The following is a 25,605-nucleotide window of genomic DNA, read 5'->3' on the forward strand; positions in this document are numbered from 1 at the left end:
AGGGCTTCTGGGGCTGTCAGTACCTGCTGTATGCTCCCCAGCACCTGGTTCATGGCAAAGCTGCTTGTAAGGGGGGACACAGGGGGAGAGGTGCCCACTGGCTTCTGTGAAGTACAACAGCCACCTGAAACTGGCTGGTACCAGCAAAGACTTTGGGAACTGTCTGTCCCTGGAGACAAGAGGCAGATGCTCAGTGCCACTAAAGGCACATGGAGGTCAGGAAGATGCCTGCAGTAGAGCACCAAACATAAAGCCGTAGGAGGAACAGATGCTACAACCAAGTACTCTGAGTGAAGGGTCCTGAGGGGCTTAAACAGGGTCTCTGGAGGTGCCTGTGGCACAAGCCTGGGTCAGAGCAGGCTGGGCTGAAGTGCTGTGTGTTCCCATCACCAGTTCTACCAGCAAATGGTTCTCTTGTGCCCTCCCCTCAGCCTCCTGAATCTCTTCAGCAAAGTTACACGTAATTCCAAATAAACTAAGCTGCTGTGTCAGGTTGTGTCACACTGTGTTTCTTCTTGTTACCACAGGCAGTGAGTGGCTGTGGAGGGGGAGGCTGGCCCCGTGCTGCTGCACTTCAGCAGAAACAGTGGCAGTGTGGAATTGCCCTGTTCTTGCAGAGTAAGTTAGTGACACTGCTGGATAGAAAGGGTGTTACTGCACTAGAAAACTGGGTTTCCCCAGTGACGCCCCAACAAACACCAGAAAAGCCCACTGTGTCCTGCTCTTCCAGCCCCAGCACTGCATGGGTTAGAGGACAATTCACTGCCCTACACCAAGACCACAAAGGTTCTGATACCCAAGTATCAAATCCACAGCTGAGCCCCACACCCCCCAAACCCTCATCCCTCTCTGCTCCACCCCAAGGGGTTTTACTGCTGCTCCCTGGGCACACTAGGGCCTCCATGCCTGGGTACAGGGTGCCCATTGCTCCCCCTGCCCCATCTCCCTCTTGCAGCAGCAGACACAAAGTTCCCATTCACAAAGTTTCAGTGCTGGGAGCGTCACACATGGGCTGAGCAGGAGGGGGAAGGCTCCTTTCTCCCCTCCCTGTCTCCCCAGGCAGCTCAGCTCAGCAGTGGCCTTGCAGCTGCAGAGTGGCGAGTGAAGTGAGCAGCACCAGGACAGACACACAGCATGCTGGTGACAGAGGAAGGGTTCCAGGTCTCAGACAAGGACAAGAGTTATGCTTGCTTGAAAATTTTATTGACACAACTGTTTGGTCCCAACACACAAAACAGCACGTGAGCCACAAAAGAAAGTGTCCAACCAAAGTAGACAGCTAAGAATTTCTTCTTCTCCCTCCTGTTCCAAGAAAAGGATAGTGCAGAAATTGAGGGGCTTCAGTGACCTTTTTTGAACAGATATAAATCTGAAATAGTACATCTAATTGTTAAATTAAAGACTCTCATGGTGGTAACGCTTTGAAACCCATAAGCCACATCATCGCTCAACCCTTTGGATAAAAAAATATATTGCAATTCAGTCAGCTATTTTGTTACACTATGAACACAACTTCTCAAAAGTGTTACTCTAGTACTTCCAAACAGCGATTTCATCAGTCACACACGACTCCAGGACAGATGTGCTGACCTCCACAAACAGGACAACCACCGCTCTCGCTCAGACAAACCCCTCTCTCTCCTCTGGAGCAGAAACCTGGGTTTCCTCTGTGTCCCAGGTGACTTGTAGCTGCAGCTCACCACAGCCTCCTCAACACATGCTCTGAAACAGATCTGTGCTGGCCAGTGTTAATCTTGCCAAGCTGAAGGGCAGAGCAGATGTTCTTGCATTTAACTCATTAAAAACATTCCAAGAAAATTTCACTGCTAAGTCTCTAAAGCCACATGTCTGTAGAGGTTTACCAAGGACTCAAAATAACCATGCCTAACACTCAGAAAAGCTTCCAAGTGTTTCTGTGCACTCCCAAGTGCCTCAGCTCACGCTGGGAACACCCGCCCACTGTTAAGAGGTTTCAGAACAAAATCCCACTGGGAAAAGTCTGTCTGTAGCCACCTGTCTGTGGCAGCTCCTGTGCTGGCTGAGGAGTCAGAGCCCGTGTTCCGTCTCGTGCCCACTGCAAACAGAACTCACCCACCCGCTGCGCTGGCCGGTGCAAAGCCTCTAGTGTAGGTTCTTTCAATGTTACAAGCCATCGATTTGCTGCCTGGCAAATACAACCCATTGTAAATGCCACGGTTACCCAGAATGGGTATGAAGCCTTGCACACTGGACATCTCTGCTAAGTAGAGTCAAGGCCATCTGCTGCTGTGACCTCTCCTCCGGAGCCAGCCCCTTCATAAGCCCACACAAGGTGCCACGAGAGGAAAAGAGCTTCTAACACTAGAAGCAAGTTTTAGAATAAAAACAGACACAGCTAAAAGACAGTAATTCAGAGAAGAAGCTTCCCAATTACTCAGCTTGCTTAAAAAATTGAAGACAAGGTTAAGCAGCACAACCTTAGCATTTCCATGTGTAGCTGGAACTTTCCTTACAGGTGGAAATGGCCAGGACATTCCACAGCAAAACCCCTCAATAAGACCTGCTCTGTTCTCTGTGATTTATGCATCCAATGCATAGTGCAGAAAGATCAGCATCTTCCTAACTTCACCTCTAGACACAGTAAAATGTGTGTGTCTGTACCTTTTCAGCTCATGACACTCAGAAGGTCTTAACCAAATCCATGCCAGACTGGAACTAAGTATAAAAGGGAAGCTTTAACATATCAGTGTCCTAGAGAGCTCCTACAGGGAACTCACAACTACAGAAGGCGTTTAAAACGAGTTCTACAGGAATCCATGTAACCTCCTACAGACACTTCCAGCCAAACCCATCCCAGTGCAGCTACAAGTCACCTGAGAGGCCAGAGAACAGCAAGGTAGAACTTCTCCTCTGGAGCACAGTCGCCTCCCTCGCTTGTCGTGTCTGGTCAGCGAGCTAAAATTTCTCAACAGGCTTTTGAAAGACAGCTCATGCATTGTATTAATACTGTCTGAAACAATACCGGGAAGCAACAGCCTACAGAACACAATATGCTACGTGTATGGTCACACCACCAACGAGGCTTCAGGAAATAAACCCTGTTCTGGTTCAGCTGGATGAACGGGGTGGTTTTACTGAACACACATTCAGGAGAAACTGGAAAATTTAAGAGTAATTTAACGAATGCCAGAGTCACTATCTCTTTTTTTCAAAATAATAGAAAAAGTCTGCTCTGCTACCAGCTGTGTTCAGTGTGAAAGGAACAAAATCATCACAGAATACATTAAATACAAATTAATCCTCCCAGGCCTTTCATTAAAATACATAAGGGCTAGCAAATAGCTTTATTTGTGCAGAGTCCATGGGTATTTAACTTTCACACTAAAAGAAAAAGTTAAAGCTTGGTTACAGGTGCAAGTGAGAAGTTTGCTGCCAGTTTCACCTTGTTTTTGTGTTGCTTTTTGGCTGGGCTGTCCATCGCTTCCTTGCTTAGCTGGGTGTCGGAGGACTGACAGGGAGGCACTGAAGCATTCTCTGCGGTGCTGGACACCACAGAGCCAGAGGTCAAGTTTTCTTGAGCTGTGGTAACAATTCTTTGTTTTTCTTCTTCTGTTAAAATCATTATCTCTAAAATAAATAAGACAACTTGTTTTATTGATGCTCTGTTCTGGCAAACAAAGACTACTGCCTATTCCAGAGAAATAAAGTGTTTGAAAAGAACATGATACATATTCTGGCTTCAAACCAGGCTGGTATGTTCCCCTCTGCAGCTGCAGTGCTGCCTGCTCCTGGCCCTGCCCACAGGACCTATGAGGTGGTCTGGTTTAATCCCCACCCATCAGTTCATTCTCCCAATCCCCGTGTTGTCCCCCCGCCCCTGCTCAGAACAGCACCATGAAGCTCCTGTGGTGAGGAGGCTGGGGCAGGCTGGCAAAACGCTGGTTCAGGGGGGATAAGGGCTCCAAACCCACTGCAGGGAGTCACAGTTGGGCACTTACAGTCAGTACTCAGTTTGTACTCCAATACACCCCATTAACTTCACACAGCCATTTGTCTGACACTATTTCCTAAGCTGTGTGAGTTCTCATCCTGAAGTACCAGAGGCAAGCAGCTCTCACCTGGGTGGGGTAAGGGGCGTTCCTCAAACTGGATGAGGTCTGCAGACTCCAGTACCACTGGATCAGGTCTCAGCTGCGGGGATGGGAGGCAGGAAGGAACTGGCTCACACAGGAGGTCCACGGGAGAGGTGTTTGTGAGGCAGAGGAGTTCTTGCTCAGTTTGATTAGAAACTACAGAAACAGAGGAACATCTTTTGAAAGCCCCCGTGAGCTGCGAGGGTATCACTGCTTCAGAGCTGGTAAACAAAGTCTTCAGCTGCAATTCAGAGGATGTGAGAACTGTCCCACATGTCAGATACTAACACCAAACCCATTTCATTAATGGTAACTAACCCCAGATTCATTCAAGAGTTACTCTGCTAACCAATCACACTACAGCAGCTACACCTATCGCCTGCCTGAGTAAATAAACCTCTCTAGGAATTGAGTCCCACGAGCATCTTTACTGGAGATGGGCCAGTTACCAGACAACCCCCCTGCAGACACACCAATACCCACCAGCTGCTCCTGCACCAGCCACCACATTCACACAAGAGTTAACCTCAAAGCTGCACAGTAAAAGGACTTGCCCTCACAAATCTGGACATCTGGAACAACTCAAGAACCATTCCACAAGTTCCCAAACTTGCAGGTAGCAAAAGAACTGGAGACCACAGCAGGATGAGAACTCAGAGGTCACCATGTCCCAGGTATTTTTATCCAGGGACAGACTCCCACCACCAGGAATGCCATGAACATTCGCAAGGACCAGCACAAAACCAACACCACCCACTGGAGAAGAGCACTTATTCCTACTGGAATACAGGAGACATCCCAGGCAGAGGCTGCTACTGACTGTCTTTCGTTAGGTTTGTGCTCCATGGAAATGGGTCTATAGGAGCTCCACACTATACACAGACAGCTGAGGACAACAGATGGCCTGTCAGGAGGACACATGCCCACCTATATGCTCTGAGAGAAGTTCAGCAGCTTTCAAGCCATGAAGCATCTCTACCAATGTCCAGATGGACCACCTCACACAGCTTTCCCCATGCTGCTTGTTTTCCAGGTACATCCCCAGCCCATTACCAGTGCCAGGTGTTCCCAGATCTAGTTCCATCGATGACATGGATCCTGGGGCCTCCACAACACATCCATTATTGTCAGCAAGTTGATTTCCATGATCATCCACATTATCAGCAGGGGGGAAACTAGGCGAGCTAAAACGAGCTACAAAAGGCAAGATTGTTTGCTTCACTGAAAGCCACATCAGAGAAAGGAAACAGCAGCTCTGATACTGCTCAGAGCTGAAGTGACTTACTTTTCATGTCATTCTTTAGGACCACGATTCTCTTATGGCCGTGCCCTTTAATCCAGACCACCTGCAGAGGGAAAGCCAGCAGGATTAAGTGTCAGCACACAGCGAGCTCAACACCCAGAGCAGTTACTGCTCATCCAGCCTTCCAGGGACAGGATTTCTGCATGTGAGCTACCACTGAGCTGGGGTGAGCCTCCTTGGCAAACCACTCCTGTAGTTCACCCCAACTAACACAAACTGCAGCTGTCTAACTTCAATCCAGGCAGAAGCCTCAGTGTAGCTGTGCACACCAGAACGCTTCACACCTGTGGAATCGCTCCCAGGAGCTCTTCTAAGTTATTGCATCCATAGGCTTTAGGCTGCAGCACTTCCCCTGTGTATTTGCTGTACGCTCCTGGGAACTCATGAAGGAAGATCTGCTGATAGTGGTAGGTGTGAAGCAGGGACCTGACGTTCTTGGCAAACATGTAGAGATTTGTGAGCTTCACGTACTCTCCTGCAGCGCCGTTGGTAAACACCTGTGGGGAAAGGAGAAGGGATCAGAGCTCACAGTTCCACAGCCTCCTACACTGGGTCTGGAACAGGCCAGGAAAGAAGAGAGCTCACATACCTCAACCAAGTAAGGCAGGCTCTTGAGGAGCTCGGTTAAGGTCACAAACCCATACTCGCAGGGATTGAGCGGGGTGCTGTGGACTGCTTCGTAGTGCTGCTGCAGCTGCTCGACAGAGAGGAAGGATGTTCCATCCCAGGACATCAACAGCACGAGCAGCTGGGCAGTCAGCGTCCGCAGAGACTTCCTATTGATCAGCTGGATTTTCTTGCCAGATTCTTTGTCAACAACCTTGAAGAATGCATCAGGAATGGCATGAGGGCAAGGAAGGGTTAATTTCAAGCAAGCTGTGTAGCTGGGGGCTGGATTTTCACACAGCTGAATCTGATACTCCCCTGGCCAAAAGCACAGGGTAAAGCAGCTCATCACATGGAAAAGTTTACTTTAACTAGACAAAAACTGTGTGGCAGTTTGTCTGCATGGAGCAATAAAATCACAGCTACCAAGCCAGCTGGACCTGACTGAGCTGCAGCCCAAGCACCAGCTGCTAAGTTAACCCACCCAGAGCAGCTAAACCAGAAAGCTCATGTCTGTGTAGGCACAGGCTGTCCTTCCCACCGACATGAAAAGCCATCTACGCATTTACATGCAGCCAAAGCCCCAACCCACAGATCAAAGGAATGAGGAATACAGAACACCAGGAGACAGATGCTATTGGGTTATCAGGGAACGATTGCTTTTACACAGTTAGAAACTCAGGCAGGAGAACAAACAATTTGCATGGTTACAGCAAGCACTGGAGTACAATCTTCAGTTATTATTTGCTGAGCAAGCACAAGCTTTGCCAGAGAACACTGAAGGCTTACAAAAGAACAAAGGGAACATCATAGGAATATAGAAGCTACATTTAAGATCCCCACCCAGCTCCCTGCAGTATTGTTTCTGGAGTACAACAGAGCACCCTCAGACAGGACATCCCTCAACACAAGAGGAGAGGTTACCTTTACAACACCCCTTCAGAGGGTAAGCCAAGGAGGAGAGGTTACCTTCACCACGTGGCGCAGCTTCTGCATCAGTGCTGGCACTGAGCTGACGTCGTAGTCGTGGAGGCGCAGCGAGTAGCCGAAGGTCCTGCTGTACTCCGGCAGCACATCGCTCATCAGCAGGCAGTTGTCCTTCTGAGCTGCCAGCAGTTTGACAAACTGGGCAGCCACAGCTTTGACTTGCTCCACCTCTGTGAGCGTGAGGATTTTCTCCTCCCCACATTCCAATACCTACAGCACAGGGATCACACACACTGGTGAAGCCACTTCCCTCGTCTGGTTAAAGCATAACCAGCATCTACAAGGCAGCGGGGCTCAGCTGTCTGCACAGCCAGCACACACAGGCAACTGAACAGCTATTAACCTTTCATAAAGGTGGTTCAACACAACTTGAATGAAACTCAGAGCTGATTTTGATGCACTGAATGCTGTAACAGTAATCCCAATTTAGAAAACTTCAGTTTAGCTTGAGGGTGCTAAAAGACCAGTGTACCAGTACAGCTCTACCCACAGCATCCTCAAACACAACGCAAGAGGTGCACAGTCAGAACATACAGGCAAGTTAGAGACAACACGCCTGCTCAAACTGTAGCACAGCTCTCAGAAAGGCTTAGTACAGCTAAGGATGGCAGAACTTACAAGTAAGACATCTGGTATGGCTTCAAAGAGTTCAAGTAGCTTTGTAAAGCCATAGTAAGCAAGTTTGCACTGACGGCCAAAGTGGTGGTGGTAAGAAGGGATGAATTTGTTGAAGGGCATTCGGAAGTGGGGCTGATGGCGCAGTAAGTCCACGACCTCTTTAGAAAACTGCTTGGTTCTTTCAATTTCTTCTTGTGTACGTTCTAAAGTTAAAAGACAAAGCAAGAGCTACGTACCAACACACTTACAAAAGGCAAGAGAACGTAACCAGAAAATACAGTGACTGATTCTCAGCTTAATCACCTATTCTACCAAGCCTCTGGTCTCTTCTACCACCAACGACACTTAGTAAGCTTATGTGTTTGCCCTGGTTTAGCTAGGACAGAGTTAATTTCTTTCTACCACCCACTTTGGTGGGCATCTGGCCTCTAGCCAGGTGATCAGCACTGCAGGAGGTATTAAACAGCCAAACACATCAACGCTTTTGCTGTGGAAACAGCCCACTACTAATTCCACAGCAAGTTTAACTACACTGTTCAATGTGCTTTACCAACGGGGTTCCTCTTCTGTTCTAAGTGTCCCCAAAACAACACACTGTTTGCTAGAAGTTTGTCACTCAGATGAAGGTAAAGACACAATTATCAAAAGATACAAGCCACTCCTGTATATTTTAGTTAGAGTTTTAAAGTAGTTACAGGAGGATTTCTTTGGCAGCAGTAGACAGGCGTAGATGGACATACCTCTTTTGGGAATACAAATTACCATCTCGTTGTCCTGCTGTGACAGACAAATGGTTGTGTCTGGAATTTCAGAGATGATATCAGCCAGTTCACACACTCCATACTCAGTAATGTCCCAGTCCTTAGAGAAACACCTGCAAGATTTAGAGAATTGTCTAATACAGGTGTTGATACACACTGCACGGACAGAAAGTGTGAACTGAGAGACTGGGCCTCAAGTCCTAGAAAAACCCCAAACCATAGTTTTCATAGTGGCTGTAACAGGAGCAGGAGAAGCAAAGGGGAAGAGTTCTTCATTCAAGGTGCCCACTCTAAACCTGCTACCTTATTTTTCTGGTTAGAGACACCAGCAATGTATTTGACACATGGAAGTGTGTTCCCAGCAGGTGTGGGCACATGTGGCACAACACACCCGTGGTACCCAGGGGCCACGGTGTCCCCAGCATGTTATGTGCCACTCTCTAGCTCCAGAGTAAGGAAAGGGTCATTCTTTGGGGAATGATACATCTGCTTTTGACCACACCAGATCAGAATATTCCTCCTGGCAAGAGCAAAGCCAGCATTACTCCTCATTTTTGTGACATTGCTAGGTAGTTATCTGAGTGCCTCCTGACAGCCAGCCTGCTTCAGGTCCCCTCTAGGGAAGCCCAACACCAACGTTCCCCTTTACAGTCCATGTCACCGATACGCCATGACCTGCTTGCCTAAACCCACCCTTGCAGCCATGGCTTCAAACAGAGCTAAGGAAATACCTCCTTCAAACTCAAAGAGACAAGAACCAAGTACCAGAGGAACCAGTGAGGTCTGCCAGAGAGATTTTAGTTTGCTTTTATTATGTTTGAACCCACACATCACAATAGAGAGACAACAGAGTTGCCCTAGGTTCATACTGGGATTTCAGGAGTGGGCTCCTCTTGCAGGAGGGTTTAAACCCACCACTGGCAGACCTGCCCTGTAGTTGTTCTGGTTTGATTAAAGAGAACTTACCAGTGATAAGCCTGCAAGAACTCCCTCACAATAACTTGTTTACTGGCCTGGGACTTGAGAAGCTTCAGTAAGTCTTGAGTGAAGCGCTTCACTTGAGCTCTGTGCGTCAGCGTTAACAAGCGCTTGGAGCCCATACCAAGAATCTGAAAGGAGAGGTTACATGAACACTCAGGCTGACATCCTCAGTAAATCCTTCTACCAGACCCAGACCTTCTTACAGGCCAGTTCTGGGAGAGGTAGGCTAGAAATAAAGGATACTGAGACAGTGTTTGGCAAGGGAGCCTTGTGAAGCTGTTCTCTACAGTGAGGAAGACGTCACCAAGAAATTAAGGAGCATTTCCTCTATGAGTGTTACATGTTTGTATTTAAAATCCTACAACCAAGCAGTGCTCAAAGCAGTAAGCTAACATGATCACAGTGTTTCTTTTCTGTAATGTAACACAACTTCTCACACAGATCCTTCAATCACAGACTACACATCACAGCCTAACTCAGAAGCACTCAGCCCTGTGTTATAACAAACAGCACAATTAAACACTTGAGAAAGTGCTAGCCACAGCTTGCAGCTCTATTTAATTTAAGCCTCTGGACTCAAGAGCTGATTTCCCCAGAAGTTGCTTCGGAAGGGTGGGGACAATGGAAACAGCAAGGCAGAAACACCACCTCAAGTGAGGAGACATTACACTCCAAGGCTCAGTTAGCTGTCTCTGTCAAGGGGAACAAGGAAGCTGCACAACACCCTTACTCAGCACCCAGGGGTAGTGCAGAGTTGGAGGTGTGAAAAGGAAGGGTGCCACATCACTCACCTGCAGCACATGAGGCACTGCTTCCAGCAGCTCCATTAGCTTGGAGTACCCGTAGTCAGACACGCGGCACTGCTTGGCAAAGTGGTGGTGGTAGGTGGGGATGAATTTGCTGACAGGTATGACACAGGATGGCTGGCTCCTGAGCAGATCTATCACTTCTCTGCTGAACTGGATAAGCTGGGGATTGCCTACAGGGCTCTTGGACCGTAGAAGCCAAGGGTCTATAAAAGAAATACCACTAATGAACCTTCCACTGATACTTTTTACTAAACATTGTATTTATGACTCAGGGTAGAGCACAGGAGAAAGAAAAGAACATTCAAGCTAGAAGTTTCTCTTTACAAAAGTTTAACAGTTATACAAGATATTTACTTTATGCTACTCATTTTTTTAGCAGAAAGGTTAGTTCAGAGAACATATTTTCAATAGAAATATGTACCTGTAGTAGGAGGTGGTGGTTTGTTGTGTATCCATTTAATAACTTTAATGCCATTTTGGGCAGTGACAATGTTAACTCCAGGAACACAGGTAATTAGATGTTCTAGAGGAACACCGCCCTGGCCTTCAGGCACCACTTCAAGATCACTGAACTCCGACATGTAACAGTCAGGGAAACTTTGGGAGGAAAAAAGCTTCCATTATACACCAAGATACCACTGCAGCAATTGTCCTACAACACCCTTATTCTGAGACACTTCCAGGGCATCCTAATGCATAGACAAGTCTTCATAAAACCTGTATGTGTAAATAAGTCTGCCTTCTTTCACTCAACAAGGCTTCCAAAAGTGATCATTTCATAAAGCACTGAAAAGCTGAGCTCTCTGAAATACCCCCTTATGTCCAAACCAGAGGGGTCACACAACAGGTAGTCTCAGAGCAACACAGCGGCCATCAGTGATTTTACATCTTCAGCCACCAACCCTGACACTAAGAGCCCAATTTAAAACACTTTACCTTAGTAAAGGCACAGTACCCTCATGTGTCTGTAGAAGGCTGTGAACTTGAGGAGCAAATGTCTTCAGAGACAAAACCACGAAAGGGATTCTGTAAGAATCTGGATCAAAGTCATGCTCACTGCAAGAACAAGAGGTTGCAGTTTACACACTCATTTTACACACAGCTTTAGCACAGTATGCCTGTGCTCACATCCACACCCATAGTAAGCATTGTACTATATGCATCTGATACGCTGCTACTAGCTGACAACACTGCTGTGTACAGCCACAAGCATCTTCCCACCTTCACAAAAATTAACACAGACCATGAAAGTTGCTGAATTGAGTTGTAGCTGCACACATTCAGCAGCTAACAGTGAGCACTAGTAACTACTCTAGTAGCACCACCTGACTGCTGTTAAACAAAAAACCATTCATATGTGGCTTCAGGAGACCTTCAACCAGTGTGAACCACTAGCTAATGTAGAGCTGGAGGGCAAAGGAGAATGATCAGTTCTGGCTGTAGTTACCTGACAAGGTTCAGGCTGGTAAAAGCCTCTAGAAGGTGTAGCCTTCCTGCATAAGCACAGGAAAGCAGTCTCCCCTCCAGCTTCTACTTACAGGGTATTCAGTCCTGGCAGCTGGGCCAGAATACAGTCCTCTACCTGAGCAGCCTGAGCCACAGAACTGCCTGCATAACCCACCATGGCAGATCATGCCTGATCCCTGAGAGTTCACCCTGCCATCTATTTTCTGCCTGACTTATTCTTGTCAACACCTGAACGGTGGTGAGCATGGTATATGAACACCTACACCTCAACTGGATTACACTGGGAAGTGTTAACACGCTGTTCAAACATTCTGTAAGGTTGTAGAGTATTTGATACACAGCTTACATAAAGTCTTTATTCAGGCAATGCTGCTTACAAACGGGCTCGTGGTACTCCAGCTCTTCAAATATGATAGGGCTGCAGTTGGCAGAGGAGCCGTCGTGCGACTGCGACGAGCCCAGGGGGCTCTGCCGGGCCTGGCAGCTGGGTAAGAGGCACACCAGCCGCCCGCTGCCCTGCTCACGGATCGCCACTGTGTCTGTCAGTTTATACAGGTCTGACAGAACTAACTTGTGCCCAAATCTGAAAGGAAAAAATGGAAATCAACTCAGTTAGAGAATGCAGTAACCCATGATTTTTTGTTTAAGAGCCAGGAACATGCTAGAAACTATTCTATGCCGAACGTTAAGGTATCAGATCTATTCCCCTCTAGGGTAGAAAGTGTAGTAGAACAAAGTGTAACCCTCCAAAAAAAGGGACCAGTATTACAGGCACTGCCTCCAGACAGGCAACATGCTGCAACATTCAACAAGACACTCACAGCTCTCGTGTCTGTCACACTAACTCACTGTAAACAGCTGCACAAGACCAGGCTCTGTTCAGAAGTGCTAGAGAAAAAGTATCTGAGAACTTACTTCTTCTCATAAATTTCTGTGAACTTGAACACAGGCAGACAACAAGCAGGCGCATCCTGCAGGATGGACATCGTTTCTGAACTGCAAAGGGAGTTTCAGAACATTAGCACAAAGTTAACCTGGCTGCATCAGTCTCCAGCCCAAACTGGTGAGGAGTTTACTGCTGCAGTTGCGGAACTACAGCTGTACCAGGGACCACTGCTGTCCCTCCCACCCCAGCACTGCAGCAGCTGTCACCTCCAATCAGGGCAGCGCAGGACGCAGCATCTCCCTAACTCAGTGGGAATGCCTCTGAAGAAGCTGCACCTTCACAGGGGGCAGAAAGATTCTGAGCATCTATAAAACGCAGCATCCCAGCTGCAGCATTAGACATCACCAGCCTGGCCACTACATTCGGAGCTCTGAACAGGCTTAAATTAGAAGGCAAGAATGAAAGAGCTGTAAGTTATACAGCAGCAAGTACATGACCACAGAATACTCCATGCTTCAAGCACGACTTTCACAGGAGCTTTGGTGAAAGACAGCTTCCTTCCTAAGGCTTTCTTTCAGTATGGCAAAAAATAAGCAGAAATTACCTGTACCCTCACTTGCATCAGCACTCCAGTTCTACCACCCTCCTCACAGGAAACAGGTATCAAAACTACCAACAGCATTTCAACTGTGTATCCCACATGCACTCGCTTGGAGGAAAGAAGAAATAAAGATGCCAAGTGCAATCTGCAAGCTGCACAAGCCAGGTTATGGAGGTCTATCAGTATCATGACAGAGGTGAAACTATTAAACAGATCTCATCTCTTCAGACACAGCTTAAAATGTGAGCAGCATAAAAAAGCTAAACTGAAACCTAACTTAGTTCAACACATTCATCTGATCCTACGACAGATTTTGCTTTTTCCCCCCTTTGCTCAGTATTTTAAACCATCTCTCAGGTACTACACACATGCTAGAACAATTAAGAAGGTGCCAGAGAATTTATTACCTAAGTAGAGAGAGTGATTTACTAGCAGCTCCTGTTGCTAATGAAACCTGGATCCTTTTACTGCCAATTCTGTATCGGTGAAGACTGTTGACAGCACTGATGGCTTCTTGCAGGCTTTCCATCTGAACTGTCGCCTTCAACTGGTAGTCTGTGTGAGGACTCAGCTCTACGCTTTTTACCTGAAGAGGAAAGAGCTCAGAGATTTATGGAAGCAATAAGCCATGGCAAGGCAATGCAAGGGCAGCTGCTGGGGCCCAGAGCTGCACACAATGCACAAAGAACTGAGCGTGATGACCCAGCAGGACAATGCAAACAAGATCCGAGTGCAACGAGCCTTGGCCAAGGCAAGGCTGAGGGATTCCTTTAGCACAAACAGCTTCCCAGGTAGAAAGTTACACCAGAAGAACGTCATCTATGGATCAGACCCAGGACCACTGCAACAACCACCCCTCCTTGCACCGTCCCTTTTTACCGATTCACATTCTCCAGGTCTGTTTTTTAGCACTGATTCAAAACAGAAACTGGTTTCACAGTGATTTTTAATCTGACATTAGAAATTCAGCTTTACAGCTGAAATAGGCAATGCAGCCAAAGCCTAAGTATCTTCCCTGCATGACTAACAAGCCACTTACCAAGTTTTGTCTATAAGATTCTAAGTCATACCAGTTCTGTGAAGACTGCATGCAAACTAAGAGCCCAGGGGGAGTGATGATCTTGTGTTTTTCAGAAAATTCAGTACCTCTCTTTAACAAAGTTGAAGTTGTGTTTGCATAGCTTTTAATTCATACTCACTTAAAGCTAGACCACAAACATCCATAAATACAAAACCCAGCAAGTATTTAAACGTCAGATTAAAACAGATTAGATCTATTTTAGCCTTTACCTTGCCATGTCTTGAGAAAATGTCTTGTAAGTTTTGCTGCAGCTCTTTCCTGGACAGTCTGTAATCGATGTTGCTGACCTGAATGTCAGCACCGTTCGCAAAAGGATCGGGGCAGTCTGTACCACTGCTGTGATTCACCACGTTAAACGTGAGCGGAGAGGAGCGATTTGAGAGGTTTGGAGACATACTCCTGGGTAGGATAAAAACACTGATGAGCTATGGCACATGTCTGATCTACACATCTCAGTCAGAAAAACCTGACCCCAGTGAAATGCACAAACGCAGCACTCTGACAGTATTTTCCCTGTACATAAGTGTGTGGGTAAAACAAGTGTCACCACAAGCAAGACACCAGGACAAGACAAGTATTTCCTATCAGAACAAAGAAAGTAGTTACTATTATGTTTCAAAGCCACCCAACTTAGTAATACATTTGGCACAGTCTTCTAGTACCTTACTAACACATCAAAAGTCACTCATTCACATGATTTTAACAACTGCAAAAGCCAAATATTTAAACCCACAAGAATTGGGATGAATTTCTACTGTGAACACCCAAGTCACTGAAATTAAGAGGAGTGAGAGGTCTCTAACCCCCCGAAAGTTTTTCAGAAGCTCTAGAGAGAGTTTGCAGGAGCCCCCTCCCTTTTGACTCCACACAATCCAGTGTATTAATGCAGCTGTCAGTAACCAGTGTGTACACTGGCACAGTCTCACTTCACCCCCCAAGACAGACAGACACTTACCGAGACGACCAGCAGCTCTGAGACATGAGCAAAGGACTGAGCTGTCTCGACGCCGTCAATTTACTGAAAGCAGAGGGATAGCTGACCTGAAATACAGTTTCATCTTTATCTTTTTTATCTACAGGGGAATTGGTAACGCTCCTGGAAGCAGAAGTCTCTCTTCTATTTACAGATATACACAAGAGAAAGAAAACACGTTATGTTGCAGAATTCACATTAAAAAAAGGAAAGTATCTAACACTGATGTCTTTTCAACATACTTCTGACTGCTTTTACAGGATGACTCTCCAAGCTTCTTGGTTGCCAGAGACACAGAAATCGTTGCATTAGAGGTACTTTGAGGAGAAGGAATTTGTTCTCTTAGAGGTTCTTGCTGGTCTTCAGTGTTTCTACTGACTGTCTTTGATTCCAGGCGGCACAGCTCCTGTTTGAGACAGATGAAAGGTCAGCAAAAAGGCACCTGACTTCCCTTGTCAAAGGCTTTCCTTGCCAGGAAAACCCACAACACTGAATTTTTCCTTAAATAGCATTTTCATTTGTACTTCCTAACCAGAAATACTGGACTTCTGGGACAGAAATAGCAAACTGTCAGCTGAAGTATCTTTGCTGCCTGCAGCCCCCCACAGCTTTCCTTAAAAGACACAGTACCACCAGCAGTATTCCCAAACTGAAAAAAGCAGCAAGGAGGGGGAAAACCAACCCTCAGATTCATGATCTGCTTGGAAACACAGCTCCCAATCAGAAATATCACTACCCCTTACAGTTACTTATTGAACAGGAGAAGTTAGAGATAAAGCTGTCACAGGAGCAAGCCCCACAACATGAGAAGCAGCAAGAACGCTGAACAGGGTAGGACAACAGTACCTGTAAACTTTTAACGTTTGTGGGTTTGATGACAGATCCGTGAAGCTGGAATCCTCTGCCAGCAGAGCCTTTGGTACCAGAAGGCTGATCACCTGCATCTTTGTTGAAGAGGCACAGCTTTGTGCTCTTGTTAACTTTCTTGGGAGACTTCACCTTCTCAGTTCCAACAAAGCTGAAGCTCTTTGTTTCATTCAGTTCTTTGCTTTTGGGAGTAAAAGACACTAAGATCCTGTTCCCAAAGACGTCTTCATTCTCCATCCGCTTCCGCGCGCGCTCGGCGCTCTCCTGGTTCAGGAAGCGGAGGATCGCGCTGCTCCCAGAAATGCTCAGCACCTTCCCCCCACAGTTGTCTGACAGGCGCCTCAGCCTGTTACTGACACTCTTGCTGTCTCTGTTTGTTGGCAGGTTATAAACATACAGCAGTGTGTGGCATGCCTGTTTAAAGGGAGGAGATTGCAGCTGACATCAGCACGCCCTCCTGTTCAAAGCCAGCATCTCTACATTGATTCTGGTGACACACTCCACTCCCACTCCTCCCCAGCCATTCTTTCTGCAGCATTCAGGTTGTCTGGAAAGCTCTCACATCAAGGAAGACCCTCAAACTTCCAACTCCACTATAATTTACAGTGAGAACCAATCAATGGATTGATATCTGATTGCTTCTCCAGACAAGAAAGCGCCACTCTTTGCAGCCCAAGAATTCTATATAATCTACGTGTGTGTGTGAACTCTGAGCTCAGGGAGTTATTTCAAAGGAGGAAAAAGTCATGAGTGCTGTGCAAAGACAACACAGGAAACCCAGAGATAATCAGCAGGAAAAACAAGGAAACAGTAAACAGTCACTCCAAAGTTAAGAAAACATCACTGAGCTGTCTTATTGCCCAACTAATCTCTTGCCCTCACAGCCTGCCAGTGAAAGGCAGGCAGGTAAGGCACCACTAAACACTCCCAGACAGTCTAAGAGTGTGACCTTGCTGTTTACTTTGATTACTTTTATTTCACTCTTCCAGTCTTAAAGCAGAAAGTACACACCCACATGTCACTCAACTGGACAGCAATCGAATACGCAGCACACATGTCTCACCATCAGAATACACAGAACCACAGGGGTTGGAAGGGACCTTGAGAGATCACTGGGTCCAACCCCCTGTCAAAGCAGCTCCCCAGCTCATATTGCATCATTGCAGACTGTCCTCCTTCCAAGTTAGAGAGAAGGGGACCTTTGAAACCTGTCACATGAAGAATGAAAAGCCTTACCGGCATTTTCAGCGGTAACCTTGGTGGCAAGTCTGAAATAAACTCTTCAAAACAAATAAGCACATGAGCGTGATGTAAGAGTGCTTCTGAAGCCTGGTTCTTATGTACCAGGATTATCCTAAAGCCATGTCGATGTCTCAGGTCACTGAGCTCCAGAGCAAAGTTTACATCCGCTGGAGGGAAAGAGACAACAATGAACAAAGAAACTTCTTTTAAAAAAGAAGTCAGATTAAACAAACAAAACCCCAGGTCTCAGTTGACAAGGTCTATTTATCACTGAAAACTGCCAGTGATAAAGCACAACAGCTACAAGGCTTCTCAACAGATGTAATTTAACTCGGTCATTACCATTCAGTCTTGAACAAGAGCTTCCTTTTCACAGCAACTTCTAGCAATTTCCTAGTGAGGCATTTCAGCTAGTACTGTGTACTGCTGTAACAAGCACTGTCTGGCCTTGGGGAGAAACCCAAGGCAGCACACTGCCAGGAGACAGCTGAGCAGCTTGCATATCTAGCTGTACAGCACACTGCTGCAAGAGGAAGTCACACACATTCTGCTCAAAGCACTCTGAAGAGTTACCCCAAGGGGGACTCACTGAGTGTCACCATGTGAGTGCCCCACTGCAGGTAACTGTAGTCAGTGTTGACACACGGAGCTGCTGACGCTCTGCAAGACACCCAATTCCAACGCTGGCTTAACCAAGCCAAGTTCTCCTCTTACTGGCCCTATCCTTCCCTTGCTGCTGCCACTAACAACTCCTGAGCCACTCTGCTAAAGCTGATTCTAAACACAGGCCTTGGGAAGAAGAGGAAGAGCAGCCTCACACCAAGAATACCACTGAGGAGAGGAAGAGCGGAGCAGCGAGTACCACCACCACTTACTTGACACCAGCACCACGGTGGCGGGTGCAGTGTGTGTGTCAGCGAATCTCCTCAGGCTCTGTCTCAGCTTGTCATCGGCAGCGTTCTTTGCAGTAGCATTGATGTGTGCAACAGTCACCTGGGGAAATACACAGGTACACTCCAAGGAAAAGCTTGGCTGGGAACAACACTCTTGAGTGTATTTAACTTAACATAAACACAAGCTTTCACATGCTCCTTTTGTTTAGATTAATTAATGTCCACACACATGAAACGTGATACATATGGATTTCAAACTGTCCTAATGAGTAGTGAACTTCAGCCATAGCTCTTCTGCAGTGTCCTAGGGATAACTTCTGCTGTTCTGCATTAAAGATGGCAACTTGCACACCTTAAAAACATTCCATAAACCCCCAGGTGAAAGAGGGGGGGGGGGGGGGCAAACACAGCAAGTGCTCCCTATCAATTACTTTCACCTGACATAAGCAGATAAGCTGTCAGTCTGTTATCAAAGCTGCAACTGAGGGGGCAGGGAGGGAATTTGAGTCAGAAACCTGCAGAGTTAAATACCAAGAAACCAGTGGTATTGATAGAAAAACATGTCATGTTAAAGGGGCCCTAATCAATACCATTAATTTACAAGTGTCATCACTAGCTAGCACAGTATGCAGTAACAAGACTAAAAATGGTTATGTCCACAAAATCACAGTTTTTAGGTTAATGATTTAGCCACAGGTGTGAAGGATAACACTGAAACATCACCACCACTTACTACTGGAGGCAATCAAGATCCTCACTGAACACCACAACTAAAGCTGAAGCATTAATCTACCAGTAAGGGCATGCAGCTTCACTTAGAGAGTACCACACCAGGAAAATTCAGCACTGAAGACCCCACCCATAACCTCGTTAGAGAAGCTACCACAAAGCTGGAATGAGCAGGAGTCCCTACACACACTCCCCATACACAGTTCCCCAGCGAGAACACGGAGCAGATGCTGCTCTGATACCTGGCAGTTGTTCAGCTCCTGGATAACTTCTTTATTTTCTTTGCTGATGTCACACACACAGATGAACTCTGCCTCCCTGTGACCTTTGAAAAACTTCTCCCGAATCCTCTGCACCACAGCTATGGCCGACCGGCCCGTGGGAACCGAACAGTTCTCGATGTCCCAGAACACTCCGATGGGAGGCAGGTTTTCCAGAACTTGTCCTGCTATTGCAACTTCTGGAGACCCTGTGCAGGTTAACAACACAGCTTGTTTTCATCTCCAAACACCAAACATTGAACTATGCATACTAGAAATGCTGCACCTGGGAAGCTTTATGTGCTAAAGAACAAAGTGCCCTGGGACACAGGTCTGGTTTTATTTTCTTAAGGACTCCCAAAACCAAATCAGGTGTTTTCAAAGTGTCTCTTCAAGGGAGGAACTTTACACCTTGAATTACTCTTCAGCAGAAATTCAGTCACCCAAGTTTGGCTAAAGATGCAAGGCAGCTTTATTTTTAAGCTCTCAAACCAACAAGTCATGTATTTCAAAACAATTGTTACCAAGTGGGGTTTGGTGGCACATGCCCTGAACATCCCCTGAAGCTGTGCCACACTGGAGTCTGCAGGGGCTGTGTCACTCACAGAAGTGAAACACAGCAGCTGTTCAAGCCTGCAGCCTGCTCTGAGATTACCAGGGACAGTGATCACAGAGTTCAGGCAGTACGGAGCAAGAGCAAATGTACCATGGAATCCTAGAGTCTCCTGAGTTGGAAGGGACCCGTAAGGACCATAGAGTCCAACTCCTGGCTCCACACAGGGCCAGCCAAGTCAAAGCATGATTGAGGATTTCATCTCAGTAGAATTCATGCTTCAGCAGTAAGCTGCCAGTATCCAAAGCCAGCCATGGGAGAAGAGCTTCAACATAGGACTAACAAGTATCCTACAGTTCAGGAGAGCGAGGTTCAGAGGCTTTGCTCTCACCAGCTAAAGAGCACAACAGAAGTTGTACATGCTTCAGCACCCTAAGTCTCTGTTTAAACTTATCCACCTGTTCCATCCCCACAAAACAACTGGCAAAGAAAGCCAAGGAGTGATACAGAATCCCCACAGGTCAGCAACCACCTATGAACTGAAGTTAGCTGAAATACCAACTTAAGCACAGCAAACCAAGGTCATACTTGTTGGGGTTATGTTGACTAGTAGTTATTCTAAAAGATTCACTGGAATTGTTCTTTGTAAGAGCACTTAATTGAGGTGCTGAACCTTGAAAACCTAAAAATAGATGTAGCCTTAAGGAGCTAGTAATACTACCCATTTCATATTCACCCATGACTTTTTCTAAGTTCAGAACTGCCACAAGCTATGAATCAGTGCTAATACTGGAGCCTGTAATTATTTCACACAACTTCTCCCTCTCAGGAACTCTGAAGGAAGCTATAATGTAATACAAACCCCACTGCTGCATATGAAGTGACAATAGATAGTACAGACTAAAGGAAATGCTTTTCAAATTATGGCTGAAGAGAATGTCGTTACACACCACCAGAACAAAACAGCTTCCAAGTTCTTCTTGGAAGGACTTCTACAACTTATTCTAGTTCTGAAAATGTTAAAAAAATACAGTAAAAAATTGAAGTCCACATGACAATCAAGTTAGGTAGGTAGCCAAAACAGGTAACTCCAAGTTGTGACTTTGCAAAGCAGGAACAAGGCAATTTTTTTTTACTCTTCTACCACTTCATAGAAGTTTCCCAAGAACAGTGCTACTTCAGAAAGCCCTTCCCATGCATTTAAGGAAGACAAACACTAAGCACAAGTTTCAAACAAGCATGGTTTACCATATTTCTGTGGTGATTTGCCAAGGCTGCTTGCCAGCAGCAAACTCTTCTCGTTGCCTGCTCCCTTGGTTCCACAGCCATTGCACACCGGGATCGGAACGGGTGCGGTCTGGGTGCTCGGAGGAGGAATGTTTGGCCAGATTTTAGCAGCATCCACTAGGCTGTTTCTGGTTGGCTGTTGGGACAATTTTTCAAAGTACAGGTTCATTTTGTGCATGGTATTAACCCATCCTGTCCCATGCTAGCAGCACTCAGCTCTCCTTCCACAACAAGCCCAAGTTCAGAGGTGCAACAGAAAGTTACACTATCACTGCACAAAGGAAGCTTCTACCCTAGAGCCTTTCCTAGCATACTCAGCTCTAGACTTCCAACCACAAGGGAATGGTCCATTCAACTGCACCTTGCAGATGGCAAATCTGGTGAATTCCTAATACGTACACTAAAACCAAATCAGTAAGGACCGAGCATGTGAAATCAGCACAATGAAGAATACAAGGCTGAATCCCCTCCCTCTCACAGAAATAGGGGCCATAATTCCAAACACAGAGTTCACCACTCAGTTTACCACAGACAATTCACTTTACATCAGCAACTCAAGTCTGGAAGTTTAACTGACACACCTTGCAAAGATGGAATTCCTATTAAAGCTCAAGCACCATTCTAACGGGTTGGGAAGCACACCACACTGGTATCCAAGTACAAACTTGGGAAGACTTAAATCAGAGCCAAACCAAACAGAACTAGAGTATCCTCCCAGCACCAGACATTTCACCTGATTTACAAATGGATCTTTATTACCAGCTGCCCAAGGGGACATGTTAAGCACTGCCAGCCTTTCCCGAGTCACTGCTACAGCACATTTTGGTGGGGGCTGTCAGGAAGAGATAACTGGCTGTCAAACCCTGTCAAAGGTCTGCTGGAGTACACTACAGATCCCCTGTAAGCTAATCATTGCGACAGGCTCTTAGAATCATAGAATGGGCTGGACTGGAAGGGACCCCAAGGATCACAGAGCTCCAACCCTCCTGCCACAGGCACGGCCACCAACCTCCAGGCCCGGAGCTACACAAGGTTGCCCAGGGCCCCATCCAACCTGGCCTTAGTCTTCCTATCAACATGAGTGTTACCTCAGAGGAGAGGTCACCCCCAAACAGGGTATCTGGCAGACCTGGACTGCACACCACCAACTGGGAGGACACAAGCAGCAACCCACAGAAGCTGATGCTTTGCTCAACTGACATCACTTCAACATTCACTGTATACCAGGCCTACTGAAGGAGAAGCAGGACATGTACCAACCTTGCTCAAGCAGTCACTGCAGTAGTGAGAGCCCTTTAGACAAACAGGAGGTGCCACGTTTAGGTGCAAGGGGTTGGCACACACGTGTGACGTCAGCTCCGACTGCGCAATGTGCTCATCCAAGTGGCCCGTAGCCCCACTGGTGAACTCAGAGCAAGGGAAATAGCCAGGAGAGGTGCAGCTCTGGAGGGCTGGGAACTGATGCAGTTTGTGCACGTTACCATGACAGGACTGGAAATGGAGTTTTCCACAACAGGGCAGATGCTGACAGGAAGACACACTGTTCTCTACGCACACGCCAGGGAACTCACTCGCAAGGCCCACCAAACCGCTGGTCGCCGCAGGGTTCTTCAGTGACGATGCCGATGGAAAAGCAAATCCTGACCCTACTTGACAAGTAATCGTCCCAGTGCCTTTTGGGTCTAAAATTGTGCCAGGGTGAATCAAGTTACCACCACCACCACCACCACCACAATGCATCTGTGGAGCACAAGGAGAGTCAGAGCCATGAGCACAGCAGCTTACTTTCGGGCCAGGCGACAGCTGGATTTGCTGTTGCTGAAGAGGATGAACATCAGGAAGTGGTACTGCTGGAAACACCTTAGAGCCAGCATTATGAGGAGATGAAGCATCCTTCAGTTCCACAGCAGCCTTCTTGTTCTCCATGTAATCTTTCTGGAAAAAAGAAAGCTCAGTCACATTCAAGTGTATAAGCAAACCAATGACTTCATGCTATAAACGAGCAGACTGTTATAATTTTGACAGCAACACTCTTCAAAAGTTCTGTTATCTTTACAACTGCTATTACCTCACTGGCTGAAAACATAACATACTACAAACAGCATGCCAGTACGTGTGCCAGCCTGAGGTGCATCAGGATTAGCAGATTTTGGAAGGAAAAAAACTAAACCAAATAGCAATGGCAATGTAAAACTGAGTTGGAAAAGCAGTAAACTGCTAGGCCTTAGCTGAGCTACTCAGCAACTGAAGAGCAAAAGAGATTTATTTATTTGAAGAGCAAACACAGATGGGTGCAACACAAAGAAGAAAAACCACCCTGCAGTTTTGAGGTACATAAATAATCACCTTGTACTTTGAATGAAGACTTTAAAACTTCTAGAAGTTAAGCATGAAAAGATGTAAGAAATGCAAAGTTGTATCAAGGCACTAAATGAACAGAGCAGAGAGAAGACAAAGCTTTCCCAACAGCTACATAAGTCTTTACAACTTTATAAGGCTGGAGCTGATGGGCCAAGGCCAAGTGCCTGGGGCTCAGTGCCCAGCCCTGCCCCAGTCACAGGCACCCGGCAGCGCTCCAGCCTGGGGCACAGGGGCTGGAGAGCTGCCCAGAGGAAAAGGACCTGGGGAACAACTGGCTGGATGTGAGCTGGCACTGTACCCCAGTGGCCAAGGCTGGACAGCAGTGTGGTGGCCAGCAGGACAGAGGCAGAGACTGTCCCCTGCGCAGGGCAGAGGGCAGGCGGCCCCTCCAGCGCTGCGTTCAGGGATGGGCCCCTGCAGGGAGAGGGGCTGGAGAAAGGCAGTGGAGAGGTGCAGGCTCTGGAGCACAGCTCTGAGGGGAGCAGCTGAGGGAACCAGGGCAAGAGGAGGCTGAGGGGAGACCTGCTCACTCTCCACAGCTCCCTGGAAGAAGGGTATAAGCTGGGTGGGGTTGGTCTCTTCTCCTGAGTAACAAGCAGCAAAGCAAGAAACAGCCTCAAGTGGCACCAGGAGAGGTTTAGGCTGGATATCAGGAAACACTCTTCACCCAAAGAGCTGTTACTCACTGGGACAGGCTGCCCAAGGAGTGGTGGAGTCACTGTCCCCAGGGGGATTCAAGAGACACGTAGATGTGGTGCTGAGGGACATGTTTAGCAGTGGACTTGGCAGTGCTGGGTTAGTGGTCAGGCTCAGTCTTAAACATCCTTCCCAACCAAACAATTCTGTGATTAAGTGCTTTTTGCAAACTCTGATTCAAGATACCAACACATAAAGGCACAGACAGACATACAGGGGGGTTTCAACATTAGCAGTGAGAACTAGGCAAGGTTATGAGAAGGACCAGAACAGCCAAGGTCACTCAAGCCAGCCTGCATACAGCCTACTGCTCCACAGCTTTAGGCCAGTACTTTGGAACAACTTTCACTTTCCAAATAGAACTTAATGCATTTCCTACTAGCCAGAATGAATAATTGATTAGCTGAGTTCAAAAACACCCCTCTCTGCCTGATGCCACAGCTTCTGAACTGAAGAGACACTCTGCCAAAAGTCTGCCTGGCCCTGCTTTGATGTTAAAACCCAGAACACAGGGCAGCTGCCTTCCCAGCCTGCCACAGAACAGCAACACCACAGCATCCTGCTAGCCTGCCTCCCCCTGCCCTTCCCTCCCAGTCAGACTGAATTTGCATGAATGTTAATTAACAGCTGGAGCTCATTTGCTCAGTGAGTCACTGTGTATTCCTTGCACTTTGCACCTTCAACACACAGAATCAGACACAGTTACAGAACAGTATCCATGGCTACTGTACCTGTAACAACCACTCAGAAAATCCTAAATTTCCCTCCAAACTGAACTGATAAAACATGAAGTGTGAAGACTTCTTCCCCCCTGCACCCTTCAGCAGCTGCCTCACACACTTTTCAAGCAGCCAGCTGTATTACTCCAGAGCTGCAGGGAGTAAAGCAGCTTTGCCTGCTTCCACCAACGCTGATGAGCACACTGCAAACACAACTCCAGACCTTAAATTCCCGGGCAGATTTTATACTTAGTGTGGTAACTGCTGCCTCCCCCTCCTCCCCTCCCCACCTGCCCCCTGTGGCCAGCAGTTCCACTGCAGGCAGTGTCCGAGCTCTGTACCAGTACCAGCCGTGCTGGCAGCAGAGCAGCAGCTCACCGTTTTCGCACTACAAGGCAAAGACTTCTCAGCAGCAAAAAAGCAGTTAGAAAGCTTCCAGAGCCAGGGTTTGGCATCATTCTCTTGTCGCTGAAGCCATCCGAATGACTTATTGCAGAGGTTCTCCGTCCTGTTTCCTTCCATCATACAGCCAGCCAAAGAGGTTCAACATTCTTCCATTCCCCCTTCCTTTCATTCTTCCCACCTGCTAAAGAGAAAAGGAAAGAGCCTTTAAGGTAAGGCAGAAAAAACACAGCAGTCCCATGAATTCCCCTGCTGCTGGATCACCAAGCATGCATTATTTATGATAAATTTAATTATGCAGATGGAGCACAGCCTCGACTACTCCTCTCCAGTGCAGGAATAGTCCTCACAGCACAGGTGAGGGAGCCTGAGGAAAACACCGTTCAGGTCCAGGGCATTAGCCACAGAAAC

General features: G+C 47.0%; 1 protein-coding gene across 2 annotated transcripts; it reads right to left on the bottom strand.

Moving 5' to 3' along the window:
* Window positions 1–1,191: 1,191 nt before the first annotated feature.
* On the bottom strand, window positions 1,192–25,349 carry MARF1 (meiosis regulator and mRNA stability factor 1). Of its 2 annotated transcripts, none has more exons than XM_084271230.1 (26): window positions 25,171–25,349; window positions 22,802–22,951; window positions 20,978–21,152; window positions 19,159–19,385; window positions 18,170–18,287; window positions 17,289–17,461; window positions 16,032–16,466; window positions 15,428–15,591; window positions 15,168–15,329; window positions 14,422–14,611; window positions 13,539–13,717; window positions 12,560–12,640; window positions 11,991–12,227; window positions 11,114–11,233; window positions 10,599–10,774; window positions 10,160–10,380; window positions 9,354–9,496; window positions 8,367–8,500; window positions 7,627–7,829; window positions 6,991–7,218; window positions 6,005–6,235; window positions 5,700–5,912; window positions 5,398–5,458; window positions 5,166–5,306; window positions 4,098–4,268; window positions 1,192–3,606 (listed from the first exon to the last, which is right to left on the bottom strand). In XM_084271230.1, exons 1-26 carry the CDS (start codon window positions 25,315–25,317, stop codon window positions 3,374–3,376), a joined length of 4,713 nt encoding a protein of 1,570 aa, XP_084127356.1. In that variant the 5' UTR covers window positions 25,318–25,349; the 3' UTR covers window positions 1,192–3,373. The 2 variants fall into 2 exon arrangements, with proteins under 2 accessions (XP_084127356.1, XP_084127355.1); XM_084271229.1 differs by having other exon boundaries at window positions 22,277–22,951.
* Between the last annotated feature and the right edge of the window lie 256 nt (window positions 25,350–25,605).

The sequence above is a fragment of the Gallinula chloropus genome (genome assembly GCF_964237585.1).
Source record: "Gallinula chloropus genome assembly, chromosome: 15".
Classification (NCBI taxonomy): Eukaryota; Metazoa; Chordata; class Aves; order Gruiformes; family Rallidae; genus Gallinula; species Gallinula chloropus.

What these genes read in the sequence shown, in the direction of transcription:
- MARF1 (XM_084271229.1), bottom strand. Translation starts at nt 25,317, where the DNA reads ATGATGGAAGGAAACAGGACGGAGAACCTCTGCAATAAGTCATTCGGA. An exon ending in AATTTGTATTCCCAAAAGAG is followed by an intron (nt 7,830 to 8,366) that starts GTATGTCCATCT and finishes TTTTAACTTTAG; the next exon opens with AACGTACACAAGAAGAAATT. An exon ending in CCTAAAGAATGACATGAAAA is followed by an intron (nt 5,307 to 5,397) that starts GTAAGTCACTTC and finishes TGCCTTTTGTAG; the next exon opens with CTCGTTTTAGCTCGCCTAGT.